Genomic DNA, 25380 nt, shown 5'->3' on the forward strand with positions numbered 1-25380 from the left:
GTTTGAAAAAATAAACGGCACACTTACTTATAAACTTCTGTATACAATTGTCGATACTTAAATGTAAGTGATTTTAGATTTTATTTTGGCCATTGATTGCAATATCTATATATATTCCCCTTCATACTAATTCATTTTGTATCGATTCAACTTAGGCATACGTTAAAGGCACTCTGTTTTTTGAGCCATGACGTACTCCAATTATACATGCCTATCCATGTGAGTTGACAGAAACAAGCAGAGATCACGCTTTTGATCAGTCTCAACACTGAACGCTTGGTGCGATCACAAGCATGCATTTCATGAAGATGTCACATTTTCTTTGCTGCTATAATATTTTTTTAAACCTATTCTTGCGTGCGTACAGAGTTCAAAATAGAAGCTAATTCCAATGCTTCAACATACTTTTTCCATGAGGAGTTACTGTAGATTACTTGCACTAGTAGCACTGCACGTAGTAAAATTAATTTAAACAGGACAATGTTAGCTACTGACAGAAGAAATTAATGAGCTTAACTCATCTCATAAAATCGGTTCAACAAGAGAGGGTTGCTCATTGCTTATAAACATATCCAAGACTTTGTCCATAGCTAATGTGTGATTATTTCTCAACACCCTTCTTCACGTGCAGGTCAGTATTTTTTTTGGTTCTCGTCACGGGGTAAGTAGTGTGGGCTCTCATTCGTCCTGTAGCAGGCTCTGATACCATGAAGAAATTAATGGGCTTAACTCATATCATAAAATCGGTTCAACAAGAGATGATTGCTCATTACTTATAAACATGTCCAAGATCCTATCTACAACTAATGTGAGATGATTCCTCAACACTCACAGCTAGCATGTAATGTTGGGTGTACTCCTAGTATGTTTTTATTTTTTAAAATATTTTAAAAAATATAACAATTCACTAATGATTATTTTTTTAATCATTAAATAAAAAATATATAAATAGTCAAAATGAAAAAGCAATGAAACAAAATAGCATTTTCAATTTAAATATACCAATAGACAACCTTTTTCGTGAAAAAATATGGCTTAAAAGCCAGCATATGTAATAATGTAAGTATGCAAAACGTAATATCTGCCGGCCAGATTGGTGGAAACGAGTTCAAATCTTAATTTATCCGTTATGCATGCATGGCTTTAGCTTGCACGAAATCTCCCACCTTCGAAAGTGACATCCGGTGTTTCGGCTTTGAATCCCTATTCAACAGTACTTATGGTACCGTTTCCTAGCTTCACCGAAAGTGTCTGCCACAGCCGCTCGCATCTGCCTGCCCTCGAAATATAACCGTCGGACATGCCGAAGTATTCAAGCTGCTTCAGCCTATTCATGAGTCAGCGCACGCAACAGTGCATGCATGCTTTTCACTTTTATGCATGCAATTAAACGTGTGTGATTTACTGGTGTATATATATATATATATGGGAAATGTATATCTCCCGTTGGGAGCTCCAGCTCCCGCCGGCGATTAGTGTATTTTTAATGTATTTTTTTTTTAAATTATTTTTTATATAGATTTTTTTAATAATTTTAAATATTTTTAAAAAATAAAAAAATTTAAAATATTATTAAAAAATACTTTCTTAATCACGAAGTAAAATAAAAAATCATAAAAAATATTTTTTTATTTTACTTCGTGATTAAGAAAGTATATTTTAATGAATTTTTTTTTACTTTCTAATTAAGGAAGTATTTTTAATGATGTTCTAAATTTATTTTATTTTTTTAAAAATATTTTTTATAATTTTTTATTTTACTTCATGATTAAGAAAGTATTTTTTAATATATATTTTTTTACTTTCTGATTAAGAAAATATTTTTTGAATGATATTTTAAATTTATTTTATTTTTTTAAAATATTTTAAAATAATAAAAGATCTATATAAAAAATTACTTAAATAAAATATATGTAAAATAACACTACACCCCCAGCGGGAGCTCCCAGCGGGGGCTGTAGCATCACTATATATATAGAATAAAAAAAAAAAACGGCCAACTTGATCGGAGGGTAATAAATAAAATAATAATAAAACACTTCACGCAACTACATCTTAAAATGAAGAATAATTTTATAAAATATGTTATAAAAGTAACTTCTCAGGTATCAATAGGTAGCAATAGTAGCCTACGATCCAGTACTTCTCATCGATGTCTCCGTCTCATCATCCATCGGCTCAACGATGCGACCGACGCGAAGGACATCTTATTAGTTTGATTCCCTTGCTACTCTCTAGTTTGATTCCCTTGCTACTCTCTAGTCTCTCTCCAATTGAAAAATATTAGTTTGTCTATTTAATTTCTCCAAAAATATTTTTAGATAAGCTTGAGCGGTACATTCTGAGCAGTAGAATAGTACCGCTCTTCACCAATTACGTGCACTTTCTACAAGCGTACTAAATGCGTGGGAATTGAATAGTGTGATTATGAACTGTGTAGTTAGGAAAATTTAATATAGTATATTATCATCTTATTTCTATCTCATTAAATGATATGATATATTTATTATTATTAAATAATCATTATTATATATTTTTTTATCATTTAATAATAATTAATGTACAACATATCACTTAATATAATTAAAATAAAATGAGAATATAATATATAATATTACTAGCATAATTATGCTACATTTTGAATACGATTATCCATGACATTTCCACAAGAGAGTTATATTAATTAATATTTCACGTCGAATATGAATCTATATTACTTATATTCCACAAGAGAGTAACGTCGTTTCTGTTATAGATATCAATTATATATGAAGTATCCACCTTGGAATAAGTGAGATTATCCCATTTTTAGATTCGATCTGCCATGGGTCACGGGTGGCTGGGACTTCTGAGTAGGAAAGTCGTCCTAGGGAAGGAAAGTTACCCGCTATGTTTGAGTCTATGGGCCCTAAAATTTAGTGAGTATTTTTTATTTGTGCTTTGTTACTCTTCATATATATCATATTTATTTTAATATTTTAATTTTATTAAATTAATTCAATTCTTTTATTTATCATCCATATATTACACATTTAATAAAATAAAAAAAATTATATGTGATGTGTGATGAGTATAATTTTTCTTATAATTATTTTGATTAATTTCTTTCTAGAGGTCTGATGTTTGCCTCCACAAAATTAACCATATTCCTTTATATATATATATATATATATATATATAAAAGCATGAGAAGTGCTATAATTATTAAAAAAACAATTGTATAAAAAAAATTATAAATTAAAATAGTTTAATATGATACGTCATATCTATTTGACAATATAAATAATTTTACAATTTAACGTGTCACATTAAGTTACATTAATTGTGAGTTTATTTTAACAAAAAATTTTTACAACTTTCTAACACTCTACACTCCACATTATTTTTAATTTTATTCTTTTATTCTTTTATCAAATATTTATTATATAACTAATGAATACAAAATTTGAAATAGTTTTAAAAAAATAAACTCAACAAAAATAAAAAAAATTTAAAAAAATTTAAAAAATATGAAGCGTGGAGTGTAATGAAAGTTGTGTAGCAAAACTCTTATTTTAATATAAACCATTTGTAGCTAGTATAGTTTTATGTAATTATATATGTTTGCCAGGCGCTGAATTTTTCCTGAATATACTTTCAAATTTCTTGCATGCTAAAACTATTTAAAATGAATTGTGGAAACCAATTCCTAATTCACTTACGGCGTTTATTGCAGCCGCGTGACAGGACTTGATTTGGCCGATCATAGGAAAAGCAAAATGTTACTCTTGGAGATGTATTTCCTACAAACTTGCACTTCACTTGTTCTCCTTGGTTTCACTGTAAAGGATCCACTACACAGTATTTTACAGAAATGATACTGGAACACGAGCACTCACTAGTTTTTTTTTTAATTTTAATTAATTTTATTAACTTTTACAATATATCATCTATAAAGTTATATATATTTTTATATTATTTAATTTTTTTTAAATATTTCATTTCTACTAATAAATATATAATATCCATTTTTTTTATATTTTAATTTGTTTTTATATACAATATAAACTAATTCAGTGTAAAACAAAAATATAGAAGCCAAATAAAAATTAAAAATAAAATGAAAATATGAAAAACTGGTTTTAAAATATTTTCAAGATATTTGTTAGACGAAAATGACATATATGTGTTTTAAATGATAAACAATAAAAAAAAAAATCTGCTTACATGATTAAAACCAAAATAAAAGAAAATGAGAGATTAAATAAAATATCAATAATAATAAAAAATTTATAAGATGAACAATACCTACTACATGTAAGGGTTACTATAGCTAATTATATTTTATAATTTCTTTTATATAATTGGTTGGAATTCCTTTTTAAAACAATTCTTCAATAATTTTTATTTTTTATATAGTACAAAAGATATTGAGAGTACTGTGCTACTCTTTATAGTTGCCTTCTCTATTGTTTTTAGGTAAAATAGGAGACTCAATACAATTAGAAGCATCTCTCGATCTCGCAAACAAAGGTGACCTCTAAATTTATTTCTTTGAGGAGGTCCATAATACAGTAAAATCATCTGAAACTCAAAGTACAATATATATATATATGCGCAAAGATAATTAAGGCATGCGAAAGAGAGCAAGTAGAAGAACTAGCCTACTTCAAACTTTTTACTCTATCACACTCATACCAATGTTCTCTCTCTCTCTACACGCGCGCACACATTCATCTCTATGCTGTCTTCCTCTGTGGACTCTGTGATTCTCTCTCCTACAGCCTTCATTAGCACGATCAAATGCACATTCTGATCCTCACTTTTTCTTCCTCGTTTCTCCTCTTTTGTCCCGCATATATTACGCCCAACCAGTACACCGTTTCTCCTCGTGAAAGCTCAAACTCACTCCCTCTCTGGTACCCATCCATTAACAACAATGCTTCTCCTTCTCCTTCTCTTCCTCCTTTCTGGTCCGCCTCTCACCGTCTCTCTCAACCAAGAGGGCCTTTACCTCCAAAGCCTCAAGAACTCCCTCGAAGACCCGGACTCCGCCCTCTCTGCCTGGAACGAACGCGACGGCGCCCCATGCAACTGGCCTGGGGTTACTTGCGACCCCATTTCCCACTCCGTTCACTCCCTCGACCTCTCCAACACCAACCTCGCCGGCCCTTTCCCTTCCCTCCTCTGCCGTCTCCCCAACCTCGCTTTCATCTCCTTCTCCAACAACTCCATCAACTCCACCCTTCCTCCCGACGTGTCCACTTGTCGAAGTCTCCAACACCTCGACCTCTCCCAGAATCTTCTCACCGGTGAGCTCCCCCACACCCTAGCTGACCTACCCAGTCTCCGGTACTTAGACTTAACCGGCAATAATTTCTCGGGAGATATACCAGACACCTTTGGGCGGTTTCAAGAACTCGAGGTTCTCTCCCTGGTTTACAATCTTTTGGACGGGACCATTCCGGCGTTCTTGGGAAACATAAGTACTCTCAAAATGCTTAACCTTTCTTATAACCCGTTTGTCCCCGGTGGGATCCCGCCGGAGCTTGGGAACTTGACGAATCTCGAGGTGATGTGGCTCACGGACTGTAACTTGGTGGGTGAGATTCCTGACTCAATGGGCCGACTCAAGAAACTCACCGATTTGGACCTGGCGCTGAATGCTTTGCACGGTCCGATCCCCAGGTCTCTCACTGAGTTGAGCAGCGTGGTCCAGATTGAGCTCTACAATAACTCATTTTCGGGCGGGTTTCCTCCCGGGATGTCCAACTTGACTGCATTGCGGCTGCTCGACGTGTCGATGAACGAGTTGACAGGGACGATTCCGGATGAGTTGTGTCGGTTACCTCTCAAAAGCCTCAATCTTTACGAGAACCGATTAGAGGGAAGCTTGCCTGAGAGTATTGCCAACTCGACGGGCTTATACGAGCTCAGACTGTTTCGGAATGGACTCACCGGCGAGTTACCCAAAAATCTCGGCAGGAACTCGCCACTTAAATGGCTCGACATTTCGAGCAACCAGTTTTCCGGCGAACTTCCGGCTGCTTTGTGTCAGAAGGGGGCGCTGGAAGAGCTTTTGATGATATACAACCAATTGTCGGGTCCAATCCCGGCGAGTCTTGGCGAGTGCCAGAGTTTGACCCGTGTCCGTTTGGGTTTCAATCGGTTTTCCGGCGAAGTACCGGCTGGCTTTTGGGGTCTCCCACGCGTGTCTCTGCTCGAACTCGTTGGGAACTCTTTCTCGGGCCAAATCGCGAAGACAATTGTTGGTGCGGCAAATCTTTCCAGTTTACTCTTGTCTACGAACAAGTTTTCGGGTCCGATACCAGATGAGATTGGATGGTTGGGTAATCTGGTTGAGTTTTCGGGTTACAATAATAGTTTCAGCGGGTCATTGCCTGGGAGTATTGTGAATCTTGAGCAGCTTGGGATTCTTGATCTTCACAACAATGAGCTTTCTGGAGAGCTTCCAAGTGGAGTTAAATCTTGGAAGAAGCTTAACGAGCTGAATCTAGCAAATAACAAGTTTACAGGGAAGATACCCGAGGAGATTGGGAGGTTGTCTGTGCTTAATTACCTTGATCTTTCAAGAAATCAATTTTCTGGGAAAATCCCACTTGGATTACAGAATTTGAAGCTCAATCAGCTCAATTTATCATACAATCGACTATCGGGTGAGCTTCCCCCGTTGTTTTCCAAGGAAACGTATATGAATAGCTTTGTGGGTAATCCTGGTTTGTGTGGAGATTTGGAGGGTTTGTGCAATGGGAAAGAGGAAGCTAAGAGCAATGGTTATGTTTGGTTGCTTCGGACAATTTTTGTCGTTGCTGGGCTAGTGTTTGTTGTGGGCGTGGTTTGGTTTTACTTAAAGTACAGGAACTTCAAGATGGCGAAGAGAGAAATCGACAAGTCGAAATGGACGTTAATGTCGTTTCATAAACTGGGCTTTAGTGAATACGAGATATTGGATTGCCTTGACGAAGATAGTGTGATTGGTAGTGGATCTTCCGGGAAGGTGTATAAGGTTGTGCTAAGCAGTGGCGAGGTTGTTGCGGTGAAGAAGCTTTGGGTCGGGCTGAGGAAAGAGTGTGAGAGTGTCGATGTTGAGAAAGGTCATGTTCGCGACAATGTCTTTGATGCAGAGGTTGAGACTTTGGGAAAGATTAGGCACAAGAACATCGTAAAGCTATGGTGTTGCTGCACCACCAGGGACTGCAAGCTATTGGTTTATGAGTACATGCCTAATGGCAGTTTGGGTGATTTGCTGCACAGTAGTAAAGGAGGGTTGCTGGATTGGCCAACGAGGTACAGGATTGCTTTGGATGCGGCTGAGGGACTTTCTTATTTACATCACGATTGTGTTCCCCCAATTGTCCACCGAGATGTGAAATCGAACAATATTTTGTTGGATGGGGATTTCGGAGCTCGTGTGGCAGATTTTGGAGTGGCTAAGGTTGTTGATTCGGCCGGAAAGGGACCTAAATCCATGTCAGTCATTGCTGGATCCTGTGGGTACATTGCTCCAGGTTAGCCACTTTAACTTCTGGTAGCTGGCTTTGGTTGGTTTGTATGCATTTTCAACTTGATCTCGATCAAATTTCATCTTATGTTCAAGTTACTGTCATTAATTAATTCCTATTTATGATTAGTGTTACTTGGATGCCATAACAGATATGGTTTCAATGCATAAAGTCTTTGTTTTGAGCTCAAAATTTAAGTGCCCATCTGCTTAAACTTGTTTCAGAATATGCGTACACGCTTAGAGTGAACGAGAAGAGCGACATATACAGTTTTGGCGTTGTGGTTCTTGAGTTGGTCACAGGGAAACTCCCGGTTGACCCCGAGTTTGGGGAGAAGGATTTGGTGAAGTGGGTCTGTACCACATTGGATCAGAAAGGCGTGGACCACGTTCTTGATCCCAAAGTTGATTCTTGTTACAAGGTAGACATGTGCAAGGTGCTCAACATTGGCCTTCTCTGCACCAGCCCTCTCCCAATCAATCGTCCTTCCATGAGACGGGTGGTGAAAATGTTGCAAGAAGTGTGTCCTGAGAACCAGTCCAAGATGCCCAAGAAAGATGGAAAATTGTCTCCTTATTACTACGAAGATACCTCAGATCATGGAAGTGTAGCTTAAGAGCTTGGGTTCAAGTTTTTTACTTTTTATTGGTTTACAAAATATAATGTATCCATGGATGGGGGAGTGGCAGCTTTTCTTTTCTTTTACATTTTCTTAAGTTAACTCCACATAATTAGATCCAGTTTGTGTTTGCTTCAAAGAGTGGGGAAAAGTAAAAGAGGGAGTTCAAAAGGGAAAGAGGGAGTGGATTTTTTAAGTGTAAAGTAATACATCCTTGTTGGATTTATCCAAAGATTGCGTAGCTGCTTGCATTAACTCCTCTTATTGAGAATGATGTTTAGCACTGTTTCTTGATGGTGGACTTTCTCCCTGGCATCATCACTCAGGCGATTTTGAAAATGTAAACCTTTGGCTTCATTGTCAAGAATCATCCTACTAATTTTTTACTTATGTTATGATGAGAAAATCCATGTATATGGAATCTCTTAGAAGTCATGCGGCGGCGGTGGTGGTGGTGCTTAACTTCTTAATTTGAGCTTTTTACTATCCTCTCTCTGAGAATACACAGCGGTTTTATGCTACTGTTTAGTGAGGAGAGGCATACGAGGAGGAGGGCAGAAGCCTATACATCAAATTCAATTAAGAAGGTAGTTAGTATGGTTGATACAGAAAGGGTCCCTCCCATTTAAGTGAAATAGCTCCTTCTCCTTGGGCTGCTCTTATAGCTGTACTTTGTGGAGTCCAGGTATACATCCTACTTATTGGAAATGACTGGGACGTCTCACTTGTAATTTAGGGCTGGTCCTACCCACATTCAAGTATCAAAAAATCAAATTTCCCAATATGCAACTTCTTCTTATTTGCTATGGTTTCAATGAAAATATTAGAGATTTTATTCTCTTTTTATCCCGCCTAATGATTGTCAGGTAAGTCCTGCAAGGGTCGGATTATTGGCTGTTTATTTATGGAAAAATCTGATAAGAGGATAGGATGGGCAAAAGCTAGTCTAGAAAAAGCGCAAGTACTAGAGCAAGCCTGCGCTGAGAGCCGTCTGTCCGTTGTGGCTCTAATACCCCATTTACTCAACTCAGTTGGGCAGCTATAGTTAGTCCCGTAAAGAGGGCAGGAGTTCTGCAATTCCCCAATAAAACTTATGTACTTTTCGCTTTCAAACTCTATATACCCAATTAATGCACATTTTGTTTCTTGGCTTGATTTCAAAGATTAGTACCGACTTTGAAATTCATGAATGTTTAAAAGAATTCTGCCTTTGACGAGTCGCCTCCGTAGAAGAAAGGTATGAGATTCTGCTTAGATGATGATGCAGAACGCCCTTATCCAACGGGGGTGCCTTGTACACTATATGAGAGTGACAGCCAGTGATGTGTCAGATAAATACGTCTTAACAGGATGGACGGCTCAAATCTCGCACTCTTAATACCATTTGTAACAAATCAATGAAGGTCCAACTCACGTCTCTGCTGCTCATATAAATTTAATTTTTTATTTTTATTATTGTAAAATAGATATGACATGTCACTCAAACCAAGACACTAGCAATAATTCTCAGCTACATAACAGTGTTATCCTCCCGTTTAATTTCATCCGTTTCTTGCTTTTACTTCGTCACTGGGAAATGGGCCGTTTGAGTTTGAGTCGAGAACTTGAAATACACTTTTGTTGGACTATCCAGCGGATAAGTCCACATTTCGATCTTTGTCTGGAAAGATGAGCCCATCAAAATATGCAGAGCATGAGCCCACGAAACGCATAGGGAGTAGTACTTGTAGTAGTGGGTTTCAGAGTGCTTATTAATGAATGCATAAGGTAGGTTAGCTCCGTCATTTTGTTCCATCACTAGTGTATTTAATTTTTTTTAAATAGTTAAAAATTACCACTAGTATATTTGTATATATTTTTTTAATATTAAAAAAAAAAAAACACACACAAAAAACTAATTTGAACTAGTGATAATTTTGAGAGAGCAAGATGGAACTGAGTAACAGCACCCGGGCTATGTTTGGGTACCAAACATTCCTCAACACTTTCCAAGTATTCTCGTACGTTTAAAAATACTTCACATGCCAAACAACTTAAAATACTCTCAATGAGACTCACAAACTCACTTCAATCTCTACTCATAACTATTCACAAACATTCTATAATACTTATCACTATTACATATAAATAAAAAATAAAATCATTATAATATTTATCACTATTAAATATAAATAAAATAAAATCACTATAATATATAAATAAAAAATAAAATCACTATAATATTTATAACTATTAAATATAAATGAAAAATAAAATCATTATAATATTTATCATTATTAAATATAAATAAAAAATAAAATCATTATAATATATAAATAAAAAATATAATCACTATAATATATAAATAAAAAATAAAATAACTATAATATATAAATAAAAAATATTTATCACTATTCTATATAAATAAAAAATAAAATCACTATAATATATAAATAAAAAATAAAATCACTATAATATATAAATAAAAAATAAAATAACTATAATATATAAATAAAAAATATTTATCACTATTATATATAAATAAAAAATAAAATCGCTATAATATATAAGTAAAAAATAAAATCACTATAATATATAAATAAAAAATAAAATCACTATAATATATAATGAATAAAAAATAAAATTACTATAATATTTATCACTATTAAATATAAATAAAAAATAAAATCACTATAATATATAAATAAAAAAATAAAATCATTATAATATTTTTCTCTATTATATATAAATAAAAATAAAATCACTATTATATATAAATAAAAAATAAAATGCTATAATATTTATCACTATTATATATAAATTAAAAATAAAATCACTATAATATATAAATAAAAAATAACATTACTATAATATTTATCACTATTATATATATATAGAAATAAAATCATTATAATATTTATCACTATTATATATAAATTAAAAATAAAATCATTATAATATTTATCATTATTATATATAAATTAAAAATAAAATTATTATAATATTTATCATTATTATATATAAAAGTAAAATAAAATCACTACAATATTTATTAATATTAAAAAATCACTATAATAAAATCATTATAATATTTATTATTAAAAATCAAATCACTATAATATTTATGGGACCCACACATTTTTCAACTACCTACTCAAAAGTCAACAACTCAACATACTTCACACATCCAAACAATTCAAAATACTCTCAATGGGACCCACAAACTCACTTCAATCTCTACTCATAACTATTCACAAACATTCTCAACACTTCTCAATACTTTTCAACACCCAAACGTACAGCCTCGTTTGTTTTCATAATTCATTTCAACTTATCTTATCTTATTTAATTTTTTTTTTGAAATTCTTATCTTATTTAATCATTAAAAATTTCTTGAATTCTCACATAAAATAAAATAAACAATTCAACCTTTTTAAATATAAAAAAAAATAATATTAAAAAAATATATTCTAATAATATTTTATTTAACTTTTAATTTTAATTTCAACTCATCTCATCTGCGAAAATAAACGAAGCCAAGAATTAAGGAGCATCTTTTATTTCACTTTGTTCGTTATGGTTGGGATGGATTTTTATGATTAATTCGGCCGCATAGGACAATTTTAGGTAATCTCATGCTCTTTTTTAGTATGCAATTTCATGTTACTTGTTTATACACATGCTATTGTCCAGTTTATTCTAGTGGTGAGCCACGTGTATGGCTCTTTGCATGATTCTCACAAGCTTAAAAAATTACGTTCGTGTTTGGGGTTTTGACTTTTTATTTTCCAAACTAGTAGTTATAATTTAAAAATTTTTAAACAAATCCTTGGGAGATCCATTCTTTCAAGCTTCATAGACTTTTAAACATAAACAGTGCACGTTAGTATAAAATGTAGAAAAATAGAAAAACATAAAATAAAAAATGGATCACTCTATGTATCTCTGTTTCACTTTGAAGTCTTGAAATCGGACAATTTGAGAACGTGTTTTCTAAAATTGTTATATACTCCACACACAGCCATTTTGGTCTGTAAGTTTCAGTGCTGAAGAGTTTTAAGACGTTGGATGGATCGGAGACCAAAGCAAACGATACTGCGTACAAGTACTCGTTTAATTTAATTTCTAACGAAAACGAGATGGGAACATTTGACTCTACACAAATTTTTGATGGGGCCAATAAGATTATGATCTGTGAGTTTGTTTAAGCTATTTGCAGATGAGCTCCAAAACTATGCATTTTGGTGGTTCTAACTAAAATGGTAAAAGGATGTATCAATATTCCTAATATCCAGCCATGCCAAACTACGCCTCATGTGCTCGATCGATAACTTTCACTTGATCATTAGTCTTTTTCATGGTTTATTTGTGCCACACAAGACACATGTAGTAGGAGATGCGTGCGGCCCAAAGTGTGCAAGGACGAATAGCAATCACACCTACTTCCTAATCAAGTTGAGATATAGTATGGTTTCAATTCTTGACCTGTAAAACTTCTCTTAATTAGAGCATTTTTATTGGATTAGTTAAAAATTAAATTTAATGAGTATTTAGTTATTAAAGAGTAAAATATGCTCACATTAGACTAGTCAAGTTCTAAATATTTGAAATTTAGCTACAGTGACTTTCAAAAGTTTTTTCAAATTTAAAATTTACTGTTCATACATCAAATACATATTTTATTAATTATTTCTCTCTCAATTTCTTTCTATCACATATTTTATCACAATTAATATATTAATTTGACTTAGTGATATATTAATTTAATAAGAACATGATTATTAATTAACATATAATAAGTAGAATAGTAAAATATGATAAAATTAAATAAATTAATAATTAAAAAAATTAAATAAATTTGAAATTATTAGTTATTCATTACCATATAATAAATAAATGTATAATCTAATGTGAAAATTTAATATGAATAACTAAAATTAAATTCATCTTATATTATTTTATTATTATATAATAAAAAAATAATTTTTTCAATGTGTAGATTTATATGAATAAAATAGTTAAAAGTTAAATTTCTCTTATATTCATCAAAATTTTCGTTTAATTTTAACTAATCGAGAAGGCTCTAAAAAGTAGAAAAATCAGAAGCCCAATTCCAAATCAAGAGCAACCTAAGCATACGTCATGTTTCATTAAGGAGGCGGCCAACCGTGAACAAACGAAAGACACAACTAAAAACCATGGAAAGTTTCCAACTTTCTCACCCATCTAACCCCCCCAATATTCAAACCGATAACCTCTATTTTCTTCTCGATCATATCTGTCATTGATTGGTGATTTGGTTCCATACCAACTTTGAATCCCATGTATATAAGCCGATTCCAACACCGTTATATTGACCAGACAACCCCTTTCATCTTTCCATATCCAAAGCTCTCTACCTAGTCAACCTGCAAACAGAACGAAGATGAATCCAATCCAGCATATTGCTTATTACGTTGTCATGGTTTGCCTATCCATCTCTCTCATCGTTCTTGGTATTGTTCTCTACTTTATTTGCAAAAAGAGATCTGTTGAATCCGAAGAACCACTTTCCATCAAGCCTTGTGCTCGTGCATACTCATTGACGGATATTGATACTGCCACTGATGGCTTCAACCACCGCAGAATTGTCGGCCGGGGCTGCCTAGGAACTGTATATGCAGCCATACTTGAGCAAGGAGAACTAGTTGCTATTAAGCGGATTCATCCACGGCTTGTTCTGAGCAATGCGGGATTTGGGTTTTCAAAGGTGATCAAATCACTTTCTTTTGCCCAACACCCCCATGTAGTGCCGATTATAGGCTTTTCGGAAGCTCCTGGTGAGAGAATTATATTAATGGAGTTTGTTGGCATGGCGAGTTTGGATTTCTATTTACATCAAAACCCAGATGGGGCGTCTCTGTTGGATTGGGGCCACCGTTTGAGAATTGCTGCCGGGGCTGCTCGGGGACTCGAATATCTGCACGAAGGCATCGCACCGAATATAGTCCATGGTTGTATCAAGGCCTCAAATATTTTGATTGATGTGAAATCTTGTGCTAGAATTTGTGATTATGGGCTTTCTTTTATGGCACCCCCCGGGGAGAAAGGCTTTGAAGGGTATGTGGATGATGAGTACTTGGGGGACAGAGGAGGTGGTGCTTGCAAGGAGAGTGATGTTTATGGTTTTGGGGTGCTTCTGCTAGAAATTCTGAGTGGGAGAGGAAATGAAGAAATGCTACTTGTTAAGTGGGCATTGCCATTGATCAAGGACATGAGATTTTATGAACTTTTGGACCCAAGAATAGTAATTCCTTCTGATATAAAACCTCTTGTTAGACTGGCTAAAGTTGCTTCAGCTTGTGTTGGTAACTCAAGGAAGAGCAGGCCTTCCATGGGTCAAGTGGCATCAATTTTGAACAATTTAGAGACGGAGGTATGCCTTTGATTCACAGGTCTCTCCAAAACGAGCTAATGATTCAGTTGAGTTACAATATTCAGCACAATTCAGAGAGAGATTTTGAACAAATTGGTGCCCCTTTAAGTCACGAGCTGAAGTCAAGTACTACTGGTCTAAAATGGTTGCTGCTAATATCATTTGCAGAGAATTTTCAAGAGGAAAATGAAGAAATAGGAAAAAGGAGTATTTGACTCTGATCAAATGCCATCTTAATGTTGCGGGTTTGAAACGTCTTTGCCATGTTTTGGTTTTGTCCCGTCTTTGAGAATTACTCGGGGGACTGGGAGCTCTTGGAATGCAAAGGTGGGGATGGTGCCTCCATATTTTGGACGGTGTGTTTATCTTTTCTTTGCGTGTGGGTAAGAGTAGGGGATCGCTCTAGCGTTGAAGGGACCCATTCCAATCTCCCAATCAACCTCTTATTTTGTACAGTACTTTTTTGGCTTGTCATTGCTTAATCATTTGATTAAACATCATCTGTATATCATTAATGTACAATTATAAACAAGGCCATCGGCTACAAAGGATTTGTGTTTTATTTTTCGTCTTTTAGCCAAATGCTAGAATAAATGTTCACATGATGGATAGTATGTATGACTAACAAGAACAAGGTATCCACATTTTATTATTTGGCAGGAGGGTATCCTTTTTGTTGTCACTTCCTATTGATCTAATTATTATTATAATACTAAACTTAAGTGCTGCTATGCTTGTAAATAGAAAAAATTAGACTGGACCGGATTGGAAACAAAAATATTATAAGTTTTGATTTTGATGATAAATTAGTCCGTATCGATTCTTAAATTATCAAAATTGGTGTATACTAGTTTAGTTTTAAAATTTATTCATAACCAAACTGAACTGGACCAATTACACCTCTATTGGTGACCATGGAGAATATGTTGAAGCCTTTTAGAGATTGTTGCTAATTATATAAGACTTGCAAGTTTGATACAACAAAATCAGTCCTCTGAATCTCAATGATATTTTTTTTAATGACAAGGAGTTTCAAAGACAATATAAATGCAACATGTATTTTACTCGGTTAAATTTCAAAGTCGTATAATGTGCTTTCATTACACATATTAAGTAAATTATTCACCGATAAGATGTGAGTCTGTGACCCCTCGAAATTGTTGCATACCCTTAAGACCAAATTTCTTACCACTGGAGCTTAGGAGATGTTTGGCAACAATTTTCAACTCATGTCATCTAATATCATTTCATTCCCAAACATTGAACCAAGCACATATAGTAATATATTATTTGTGAATAATAATGAATTTTTTCTAAATAATAGTGAGATAGCTTGAGGTAATCTCAACTGCCAAACACAGCCGTAGAGTTTAATATCAATGCTAGTTACACATCAAGTATTAATAAATTGTTAAGAATTCATTAGGTCTAACCACGGGGATGGTGGGTGTAACTTATTATTTGTGAATTATGAGGACGTAATTGGTTGATCGGGCGCACAAAATTTTATCTTGCCTAAAGTTAGTTCGTTATGTTAATTATAGCTTCGAGAGTTTTTTTAAGAAAATAGTATCGATTTCCATGGTTGACGCGGGAATTTGGTAAATGAAAAATAAATAAAAAAACACTTTTATTTGCAAAAATATGTCTGTTGATCATTGAACCAAACCAAGGGCGCGGATAATCCAGCCCAAATCCCATGGACTTGGGCCAAATTTGGTTTGGTCTATCCAGGAACGAGGTTAAGCCCGAGTAGTGGCGCTTTTGGGCTGATAGAGAACTCTGAACAGATTAGTTGAAAGGGGATGCTTTAAAGTTTTAATTGTCGGATGTTACTTTTTGGAAAGGAGTAATGATATACACAAAATATATTATATAATATATTATACAATAATATTATAAAATAAAGATATTTTTGTAAAATAATATTATTTTTATAAGATGTTTTATAAAAATACTCTTCATTTAAAATATAGTTATAAAGTATTGTAAAAAATGTTATGTGTAAATTATTTTCATTTGAAAAAATCTATTTATATATATTATCAATATCTTTTAATATGACATTAAATAATATGCTTACAAGTAAAGCGTAATACATAATTTTTAATTATTTAATACTACATCATTAAATAATGAGTAGTACGTATTACTCATTGCTTTAATTTGTCTATGGAGTTATGTTTCTCATCTAATTAATGTTCAATCCACTCCTGATACGAGAGAAGAGGCAAATATCATCAGGTTTTAAGATTTATTAATCATATAAAAAAACCCACCGCGAAAAAATAGAACAATGATATTTTACATTGTACTTGAAATAGATAGTATTCATTCAATATAAAATTATGGGTTATTTGGATAATTTCACTTATCAATTTAATTTTTTTTAAAACACAACTATTAAAATACCTCAAGTTTACATTAAATATATACCATCCAATTTCCTATTCCAAACAATTAGGAGAATTTTGATGAAATAATAGTGGGATTTACCGTCCCCCATCCACCCTCAAAAGAAGTTCTCACTCGGCAACAAAGGATAACAATAAGGATAACAATAAGGATTTTTACTGATTGTTTTTTTATTTATTTAATGGTTAAGGAAATGTTTTTAATGAGTTTGGGATTTTTTTTTAAATATTTAAAGGGTTTAAAAAAATATTTAAAAAAAAATATTTTGCACTATCAATAGAAATTTTCTGTGGATTTTCTCGGCTGACATAGCAGAGTCTTAACAATAACGGTAAAATGAGGGGATAGGCCTCCCAATCAATGCCGATCTAAATTCCATTCTCTCTTCTCATTATAAGAGGATGATTTCAAACTTTGCGACTTTAAACTTAATTTTAAGTTAAAGTAAAGTAATCAAGACTTTATGCAAGGAAAAGATGGCAATAAAATAAGATAAAAAGTAAGCTTTGGGTGAGTACCTAAGATCAAATCATTTTACTTTGACCATTTGTCAAAATTTTGCGCGTTAAACTCGACTCTAAATTATCATTTCTCACCCCTATTTTTTTTTTTTTGGGTTGGATTCATACAACAGCGTTGGGGCAACATCATCGACCAACATTTTCTACGCCATGGGGTCCATGGCCTTTTAAAGATTCCTTGACCAAAGTCTCCTTCAACTCACCTTTTAACACTTCTCCATTGACATAGACATGGTTTTTGTTAAGGTAAATTTTTTAACAACGTACAAAGAGATTAAATAAAAGTAAATTTATAAATTAATATGATTTAATGTGTTATGTCAGATTATAAAGTTATTTTTATTATAAAGTAAAACTAACAGATTTCATGAAACCATATCAATTTGTTGGTTTGTTTTGTATAATCTCTTTATGTCTGTATCAATTATCTTCTGTTAAATATTCATTTAATCATAAAACATTAGGTTAGTGACTGATAGAGAAATGCGAGGCTTATCAAGAGAATAATAATAATAAAATATTTTATAAATATAATTGATTTGATATGATGTATCATATTATAAAGTTTTTATTTTTTGAACAATTCTACTAAACCGCCCACTACTAATACATCCTCCACATATCCGCTCACGTGGTTTTTTTTTACTTTGCTGTTTCTTCCTCTTTCAAATGTTTTTTTTTTTCCCATGAACACCGAAATGTTATCCCGCGTCTTCCCCCCTTACTCGTCCTGCGTCCTTCCCGCCCCATAATAGGAACAAGAGGGTTAAGATTGCCCTAGATTCATTGCAAAAAGGGAGAAGACGCGGGACGTAATTGGGGAGTGTTCCTGGGAGAGAAAACATTTGAACTTTCAAATCTAAGAAACGACAACGTTTGAAAAAAACAAAAAAAAAGCCACGTGGACTAGTGTGTGGAGGATGTATAAATAGTAGACGGTTAAGTAGAATATATATATTTTTTAAATAAAGTAGGTTTAATTATATATCACATGATCAATTCATAATTTTTTTACAGTATTCTTTACCGAGGTAGCATTTGATCTATGATAGAATATTTATGAGAATTTAACTTCAAACAAAATATGACAGGCTCCCATTGTTTTTCGAGCTGAACACGATATTGCAGGGGATAGAACACGTTTCTCTCCAATTAATCTAGCTAGCATCCAGCTTGTGTTTCTCTCCAAAATCAGTCGAGCATGACATCCAACCTGTGTTTTCTGAACCCTATGTCATCGTCAGCATAGAGATGAAACCCAAAGAAAATTATGCACTAATTAACCATACACCCTGGTCATCAAGCGCGCATTAATATCATTAAGTGCTGTTCAAGTCCCAAATCCTAGCAAACAAAATAGACCCCAAACAACTAATGCCTTGAACAAGAATTGGCTAGAACCTAACTTTACGAAGATGCCATATGTCTTGAAAGTCTCTCAAGTTTTCATATACATTTTTTCCTTTTGTATTTGGGTAAAGGCAAATCATAGTGAATGTTAAGGAAAATCATAATGGATGAAAAAATACTCATTAGAAATCATGCTAACAATACACCAAAAATGGGCTTGTTAACTGCCTCACCTTGAGCGGAGCGGGGTTGGTCATGACAGAGATCATGAGGCGGATTGCTGTTACAATGGGTGGCGACAAAAGAGACTATCGGGAGAGAGAAACGAAGCTGAACATTGATGGAGTGGCGGCAGAGCAAGCTATCAGCAATGGCAGCTAAGGATGGTTCCATGTCTCAACAGTCAAAATCGATCGAACACAAGTGAAGAAGACACTGATTTGTTGTCTAACTGATCATGGACTACTATCTTCAGCAACACACTCATTTTAAAATCGAATTTCGGAAATGTTAATCGATATTTTACACCAAGTCCTATTCAAATGGTGACTCGATCATTATTTATACTACTCTATCAATCAACCCTGGCATTAACGGAGTATCCCAACTGTTGATATGCTACTGTCATTGAATTACGATGAGCCATGACATTTAAAAGAACAATAAACAAAACAAAAGTGATCCGCGGAGCAAAAGTTGGTTGATTCGCATCTAAATTGACTGTGTATTATTTTGGAATTTGGCTAACCGTTTGAAAACTAACTCTCTTAGTTCCGCTTTATCGGGTTGACATGGTTGAGAAGAAAGGTTCGAAAACGACCCTTTCACTCTTACTCTATTTGAAACGTCTTGCTTTACAGCTGAACCCCCTTAATTTGTGCCTCCAAGCATGGTCATGTTCATCGTCACCCTGCATATCATCCCACCCACCCTCTCTCCCGGCTGAAAGTGGCCGGACCCTTGCTGATTATCTGGGCTGATGTCAAGCACTGTACTGCTTTTGGAGATCGATCGATCGTTGAGCTCAAGCTCTCGGCCTATTCCGAAGTCGACGTTCGTAGGCCAAGCCTAATCATGTGCTCCTAATTAACGTCCTTGTATATATTTTCGTCACTTGGCTCTTTTTGTCACTGTTTTTTAATACCCATTGGCCATTCAGTTATGGAGGGCAGGCTTTTTCTTGTATCAAGTACAAACCATTTATGCTATATATGAATATAAACATCTGATTTATAACAAAAAAATAATGAGAAATTACGACATAACACTCGGCCTTAAGATTCGAATTTTCAATTTTTTGAATTTTTTTAAAATCTGAAATATATTGGTCTCGTAAGACTTCTACTATTTTGGAGAATGATTTTGTAAAGACTTTTTCCCCCTTTCTATGACAGTTTTTTTATGACACATGGCGCGCATGTCTCATATAACAGGACAGAAGTAACACGACGTATCTCACACTCAACCTTCAATTTCAAGACCCAGGCCTTGGCGCCCCAATTGCAAAGACTTTTTAGCTGGGCATAGTGAATAATACTTGATTGAAAAGTGTCCTCGATTTAACATACCTAGCTAGGTTGATTGTTTTTGGTATGGATTTTGACCATGCATGGCACGTTAGCTACCTACAATTGTACGATAAAAGTAATCCTGGGGGTAAAAAGTCTTTGATTTCCATGCAATCCTTTACAGTACCCAATGTACGTTGTCTCGGCATGAATATTGGCCAACTCCGCGCGCGGCTGATGCCTCTTTAACTTCGTATGGTTGTAGATGTTCTTTTCTTTTTTAGAATATCCACAAAAGATCTCACAAAAGCAAGTTAATTACAAATTGATCACATATTTTATGTAATATGCTAAATTTTATCTTATTATAAAAATAATTTTATAATTTAATATAACACATCAAATCACGTGATTGGCTTATAAATTCACTACTCTTGTATTATCTCGTACAAAGATGAAGTATTTTTCTTTATCTTTTTTCTTTTTTTCTTACCAGCTCTCAAAACTTTGACAAGTATCTAAGCCACATGAAAGGTACAAAAGGGATCGGTCTCATTCAATTATAGATGTGGTCTAGCCTATGATCCTTTGATAAGAACTAGTCAAATATTCAATGGATTTAATCCTTAGTAATTAGCACGATATGGGAAAACGTCCTGCAATTTGTCTTTCAGTTTCCCTAATAACAGATTAATTGTTATTTTGGCATGTTTATGTTCCTCGAAATTAGTTTTTACAGATAAGATGAGTTGAAATAAAAGTTGAAAGTTGAATAAAATATTGTTAGAATATATTTTCTTAATATCATTTTTGTTTTGAGATTTGAAAAAATTGAGTTGCTTATTTTATTGTGTGAAAATTCAAAAAATTATAATGATTAGATGAAATGAGATGAGAATGATTGTAAAAAAAAACGATGCGTTATGATTTGTTTGAGAAGTGAGATGATCTGATCATGATCTCAAAACTTTTCATAATTTTCTTCCTAATTAATATCACTCAAATGCATACGATTTTCAATTTCAAAATTTCAACTTTTGTATGATATTTTTTCAAACTTTTAAATAAAACACAAAAAATAATACAAATTTTCAAATTTCAAAATAAAGATAATCTTAAAAAAGTATATTATAACAATATTTTTAATTTTATAATATTTTTATTCAACTTTTTCTCTCTCGTTTTTCAAAATTTAATAAAACATCTTAACCCAAATTAGTTCACTACTATTCACAAACTATTTCATTATTATTCACGAAATTATAATCTCATCTTACCTCCCAAACAAGCCCTTAATATTTTTATTTTAATTTAAAAAAAAAAAACAAAGAATTTCATATCAAAGCTAGCTCACATTATATATGGTGGGAGCTGCACCCTCGTACGATAGACAGGATCAATAAATAGGCCTTATGCTACACTGATCACAGCATGAGCAAAACCCAAAACAATACAAAAACCTTTCCATTTGCACCTCAAATATGCACAACCAGCCTTCTCCAAAGTTAAATTACATTTTACATTTTAGCGCTTTAATACTATGAAAGAATAGAGACCCGAAGTCTAAGGCCTCGTTTGATTATACAGATGAAATGAAAGTAGAAGAAAGTTGAAAATTGGATAAAAATATTATTAGAATATAATTTTTTAATAAAATTTTGTTTTGTAATTTGAAAAAATTGAATCATTTATTGTATTTTGTTTGAGAGTTTGAAAATGTTGTAATGATTATAATTCTTATCTTTTGTAATGACTATAACGTTTGGGAGTTTTGGGATGAGATGATTTGTGAAAAAATAAAAAAAAAACAGACCTTATACATTCTCCTAGCCTTACTGATGAATTATAATTCTTCATGTAATCAATGAAATATAATCTACATCACAACTTCGGTATATTAATATATTAGACCAAAGCTATGATTTGGATGAATAGTAATCAAATGAGAGATTTTGAGCTTAGCTCATCTCAACTTTTTCAAATTTCAATACAAAATATAATAAACAATTCAACTTTTTCAAATTGTAAAATAATAATAATATTAAAAAATAATATTCTAATAATATTTTATCATCTCAACTCAACTCAGTTCAACATCAAAACACAACCTAATAGTAATCAAATAGTTTTTTAACTCTATCTATTCATTTTCATAAGCTCTAAAGCCTCGTTTGTATAATGAGATAAGATGAGATGATCTGTAAATAGTAGTGAGATGTTTGTAGTGAAATATTTGAGTTAATATGTTTTATGAGATTTTGGAAAATGAGAGAGAAAATTTTGAATAAAAATATTATAAAGTTAAAAATATTATTAGAATATTATTTTTTAATATAATTTTTGTTTTTAGATTTGAAAATTTTGAATTTTTTAATATTATTTTTTATATTTAAAAAAGTTGAGATTTGAAAATGATAAGATGAGATGATAGGATTTTTCTATTCAAACCGGGCCTAATATAATACTTGTTTTAAAATATATTTTTATTTAATTTTTTCTCTGATTTTTCAAAATGTAATAAAATATATGTTTATTCAAACCATTTCACTATTAAAAATTTGAAATATTTTAAGCATCTAAACATGCTGATCTTAACTTGGAGACATTCAACCGCGTTGATATATTCGTTGTTTAGATTAATAAGAGTACTAGCTAAGCTAGCTAGATGTTTTGCGACCAATTAACAGAAATATAAAAAATATGCTATATATTTGAAATTTCTATGAATTTGTCAAAATCTTGATCAAAACACAATACCTATTAATTATACTCAAGAGATTGAACGTACAGTGACAATGGGCCTTGTTTGTTTTCTAAAAACATCTCATCTCATCTCATTTCATCTCACCTCATCATTATAACTTTCTCAAATCTCCACACAAAATAAAATAAACAATTCCACTTTTTCAAATCCCAAAACAACAATAATATTAAAAATTATATTCTAACAATATTTTATTCAACTTTTTAATTTTAATCTCAACTCATCTCATCTCATCTCATCTCATCTCTAAAAACAAACGAGCCTACACAAATTTAAATTATTAAGATAAGTACCAAACCAGCAGATAACTCCATCGGAATATATATATATATATATATATATATATATATACACGATCTAATAATTAATATAGACTCTTCAACAAATTAAAACTCAGATGAGAGATAGAGATCATGATTATATGAAGCCAAGATTAGCAACAGACAAATAGAGAACCTGATCAGAAACATGATGCATATAATATGGCCTCCTTTTCTATTTAAGGGAAACAACTTTATTTGGACAGTGTCCCAAAACCCTAATCCATACGTTAAAGTTTTAAAACACATATATAGCTTATAGCGTAAGCTTCTCATTGCGTGGCTTGTTTGAGACGCTCCAAGTCCATGATATGTCGGCTAGTACAAGCAATAAAATATGATTAACGAGGAAAGGTATTTTTCTCCACATTCATCTTCTTTCCAATGCCTTGTAATCGCTAATTTTCCACGATTCATAAATAATTTTTAACTACACACAGCTCATAATAATAATAATAATAATAAATAAATAAAATCCTGGTGAGAGACAGAATAAAATAAAATTAAATTTAGAATTAATTAAAATAATAATAATAAAAGGGGGATGTCAAACTTGGCCGAAAAGCCATATCTTCGAAAATTTTGTGTTAAAAGAAAAAAAAAAAAAAAAAAAATTGGGATGTGAAAGTGCCACGTTGCTTAGTTTAGAAGTGTAATCTCCGACCGCGTAGTACTCTTTCAGTGGTCCCGTAGGTACTGACCCTGTATTTCTGCGGATTTGACTGGGTTGTAGATGTACAAACGGTGATGTAATCAAAATGTTGTTTTTTATTTTTATTTTTTTTTATTTTAAAATATTCTTAAAAAATATAATAAAAATATCAATATATTAATAATCAATTTCTTAATTATTAAGTAAAATAAAAAATAAATAAAAAATATGAGATGTCAAAATGAGGGGCAAATGAAATGGGCAAATTAAGTAGCATTTTTCTTATTTATAAGGATTATTATAGTAATCAAGAATATTTTCATAATACATCACTATTATTTATTATTTTATTATTATTATTTATCTATTTTTCATAATTATTTAATATTTTATCATAATTACTATTTACAGAATATCTGAAAACATCTCACTAACGTAATATTGTTTTTTTTATTGGTAAATTAGTAAGATTAATTGTGCAAATTATAGATAAAAAAAATTTAGAATTATCAAATGATTGATCATGTAGTTTTTTTTTTTTTCCTGATCTGATCATGTAGTTTTCGAGTGTAGTTATAAACTGATTCTGGACATCGCACAAATATATATACAATAAGTTATGAAAAATGTTGTCATTGTTATTAGGTGTCGTCGACTCATACATATATAAAATGTAAGTAATGGATAAATAAAACGGTCGCTGCAGGTCGAATTACGTACACGGCAAATTCCAGATTTCGCAGTAAATTCCAGCCAAAAACCCGCAGAGACAGAGAAAAGGAGAGAAAAGATGATTCCTTTCTTGGCATGAGAAGTCTACGTAAAGAAAGGGATTAAGATCAAGAAGACAAGAATTCACAGGTTGGTCATGTAATGTAATATGCCTTGTTATTTTCATATTTGTTGGTACGTTCCTACGTACATTTTTCATTTTTTTTTTTACAACAGCTTTAAGTGTACTCTAGGTTGACACTGCAGCTGAAGCTCCCAATTATCTCTCCCCCTAGATCTCTCTGAAGAGGTGAAACGTCCCCATGCCAGAAGAATCAGGTTGCCTCATCTCCACTCTAGCTACCCTTTTTCACATTAGGTTTCACTTTCCTAAGTAAGCTTTTAAGTAAGCTCAACATTTTTTAGACACATAGCAAAATACAAAAGAAAAAAAGAAGAGAGAGAGAGAGAGAGAGAGAATTAAACGACCCAATTAAGACTGCATTCGTTCTCTCTAATATTGCGTACATGTACTAGCGTATGTATATTGTACACTAGCATATCCAAAACTTAACGTGCAAGCATCCTTGCACTATTTCAAGAATTTACTCTCTTCTTTTCCCT

At 32.6% G+C, this 25380-nt stretch overlaps 2 protein-coding genes across 2 annotated transcripts; both read left to right on the plus strand.

Moving 5' to 3' along the window:
- The first annotated feature begins 4608 nt into the window (after positions 1–4608).
- LOC108979816 (receptor-like protein kinase HSL1) lies at positions 4609–8385 on the plus strand. Its single transcript, XM_018950583.2, has 2 exons — positions 4609–7508; positions 7727–8385. Exons 1-2 carry the CDS (start codon positions 4919–4921, stop codon positions 8116–8118), a joined length of 2982 nt encoding a protein of 993 aa, XP_018806128.2. The 5' UTR covers positions 4609–4918; the 3' UTR covers positions 8119–8385.
- A 4897-nt stretch (positions 8386–13282) lies between these two features.
- Positions 13283–15143, plus strand: LOC108979815 (serine/threonine-protein kinase-like protein ACR4). The gene has a single exon (XM_018950582.2). The coding sequence runs from the start codon at positions 13526–13528 to the stop codon at positions 14525–14527; it is 1002 nt and encodes a 333-aa protein (XP_018806127.1). The 5' UTR covers positions 13283–13525; the 3' UTR covers positions 14528–15143.
- Positions 15144–25380: the final 10237 nt, after the last annotated feature.

This window comes from Juglans regia, chromosome 3 (assembly GCF_001411555.2).
Source record: "Juglans regia cultivar Chandler chromosome 3, Walnut 2.0, whole genome shotgun sequence".
NCBI lineage: Eukaryota > Viridiplantae > Streptophyta > Magnoliopsida > Fagales > Juglandaceae > Juglans > Juglans regia.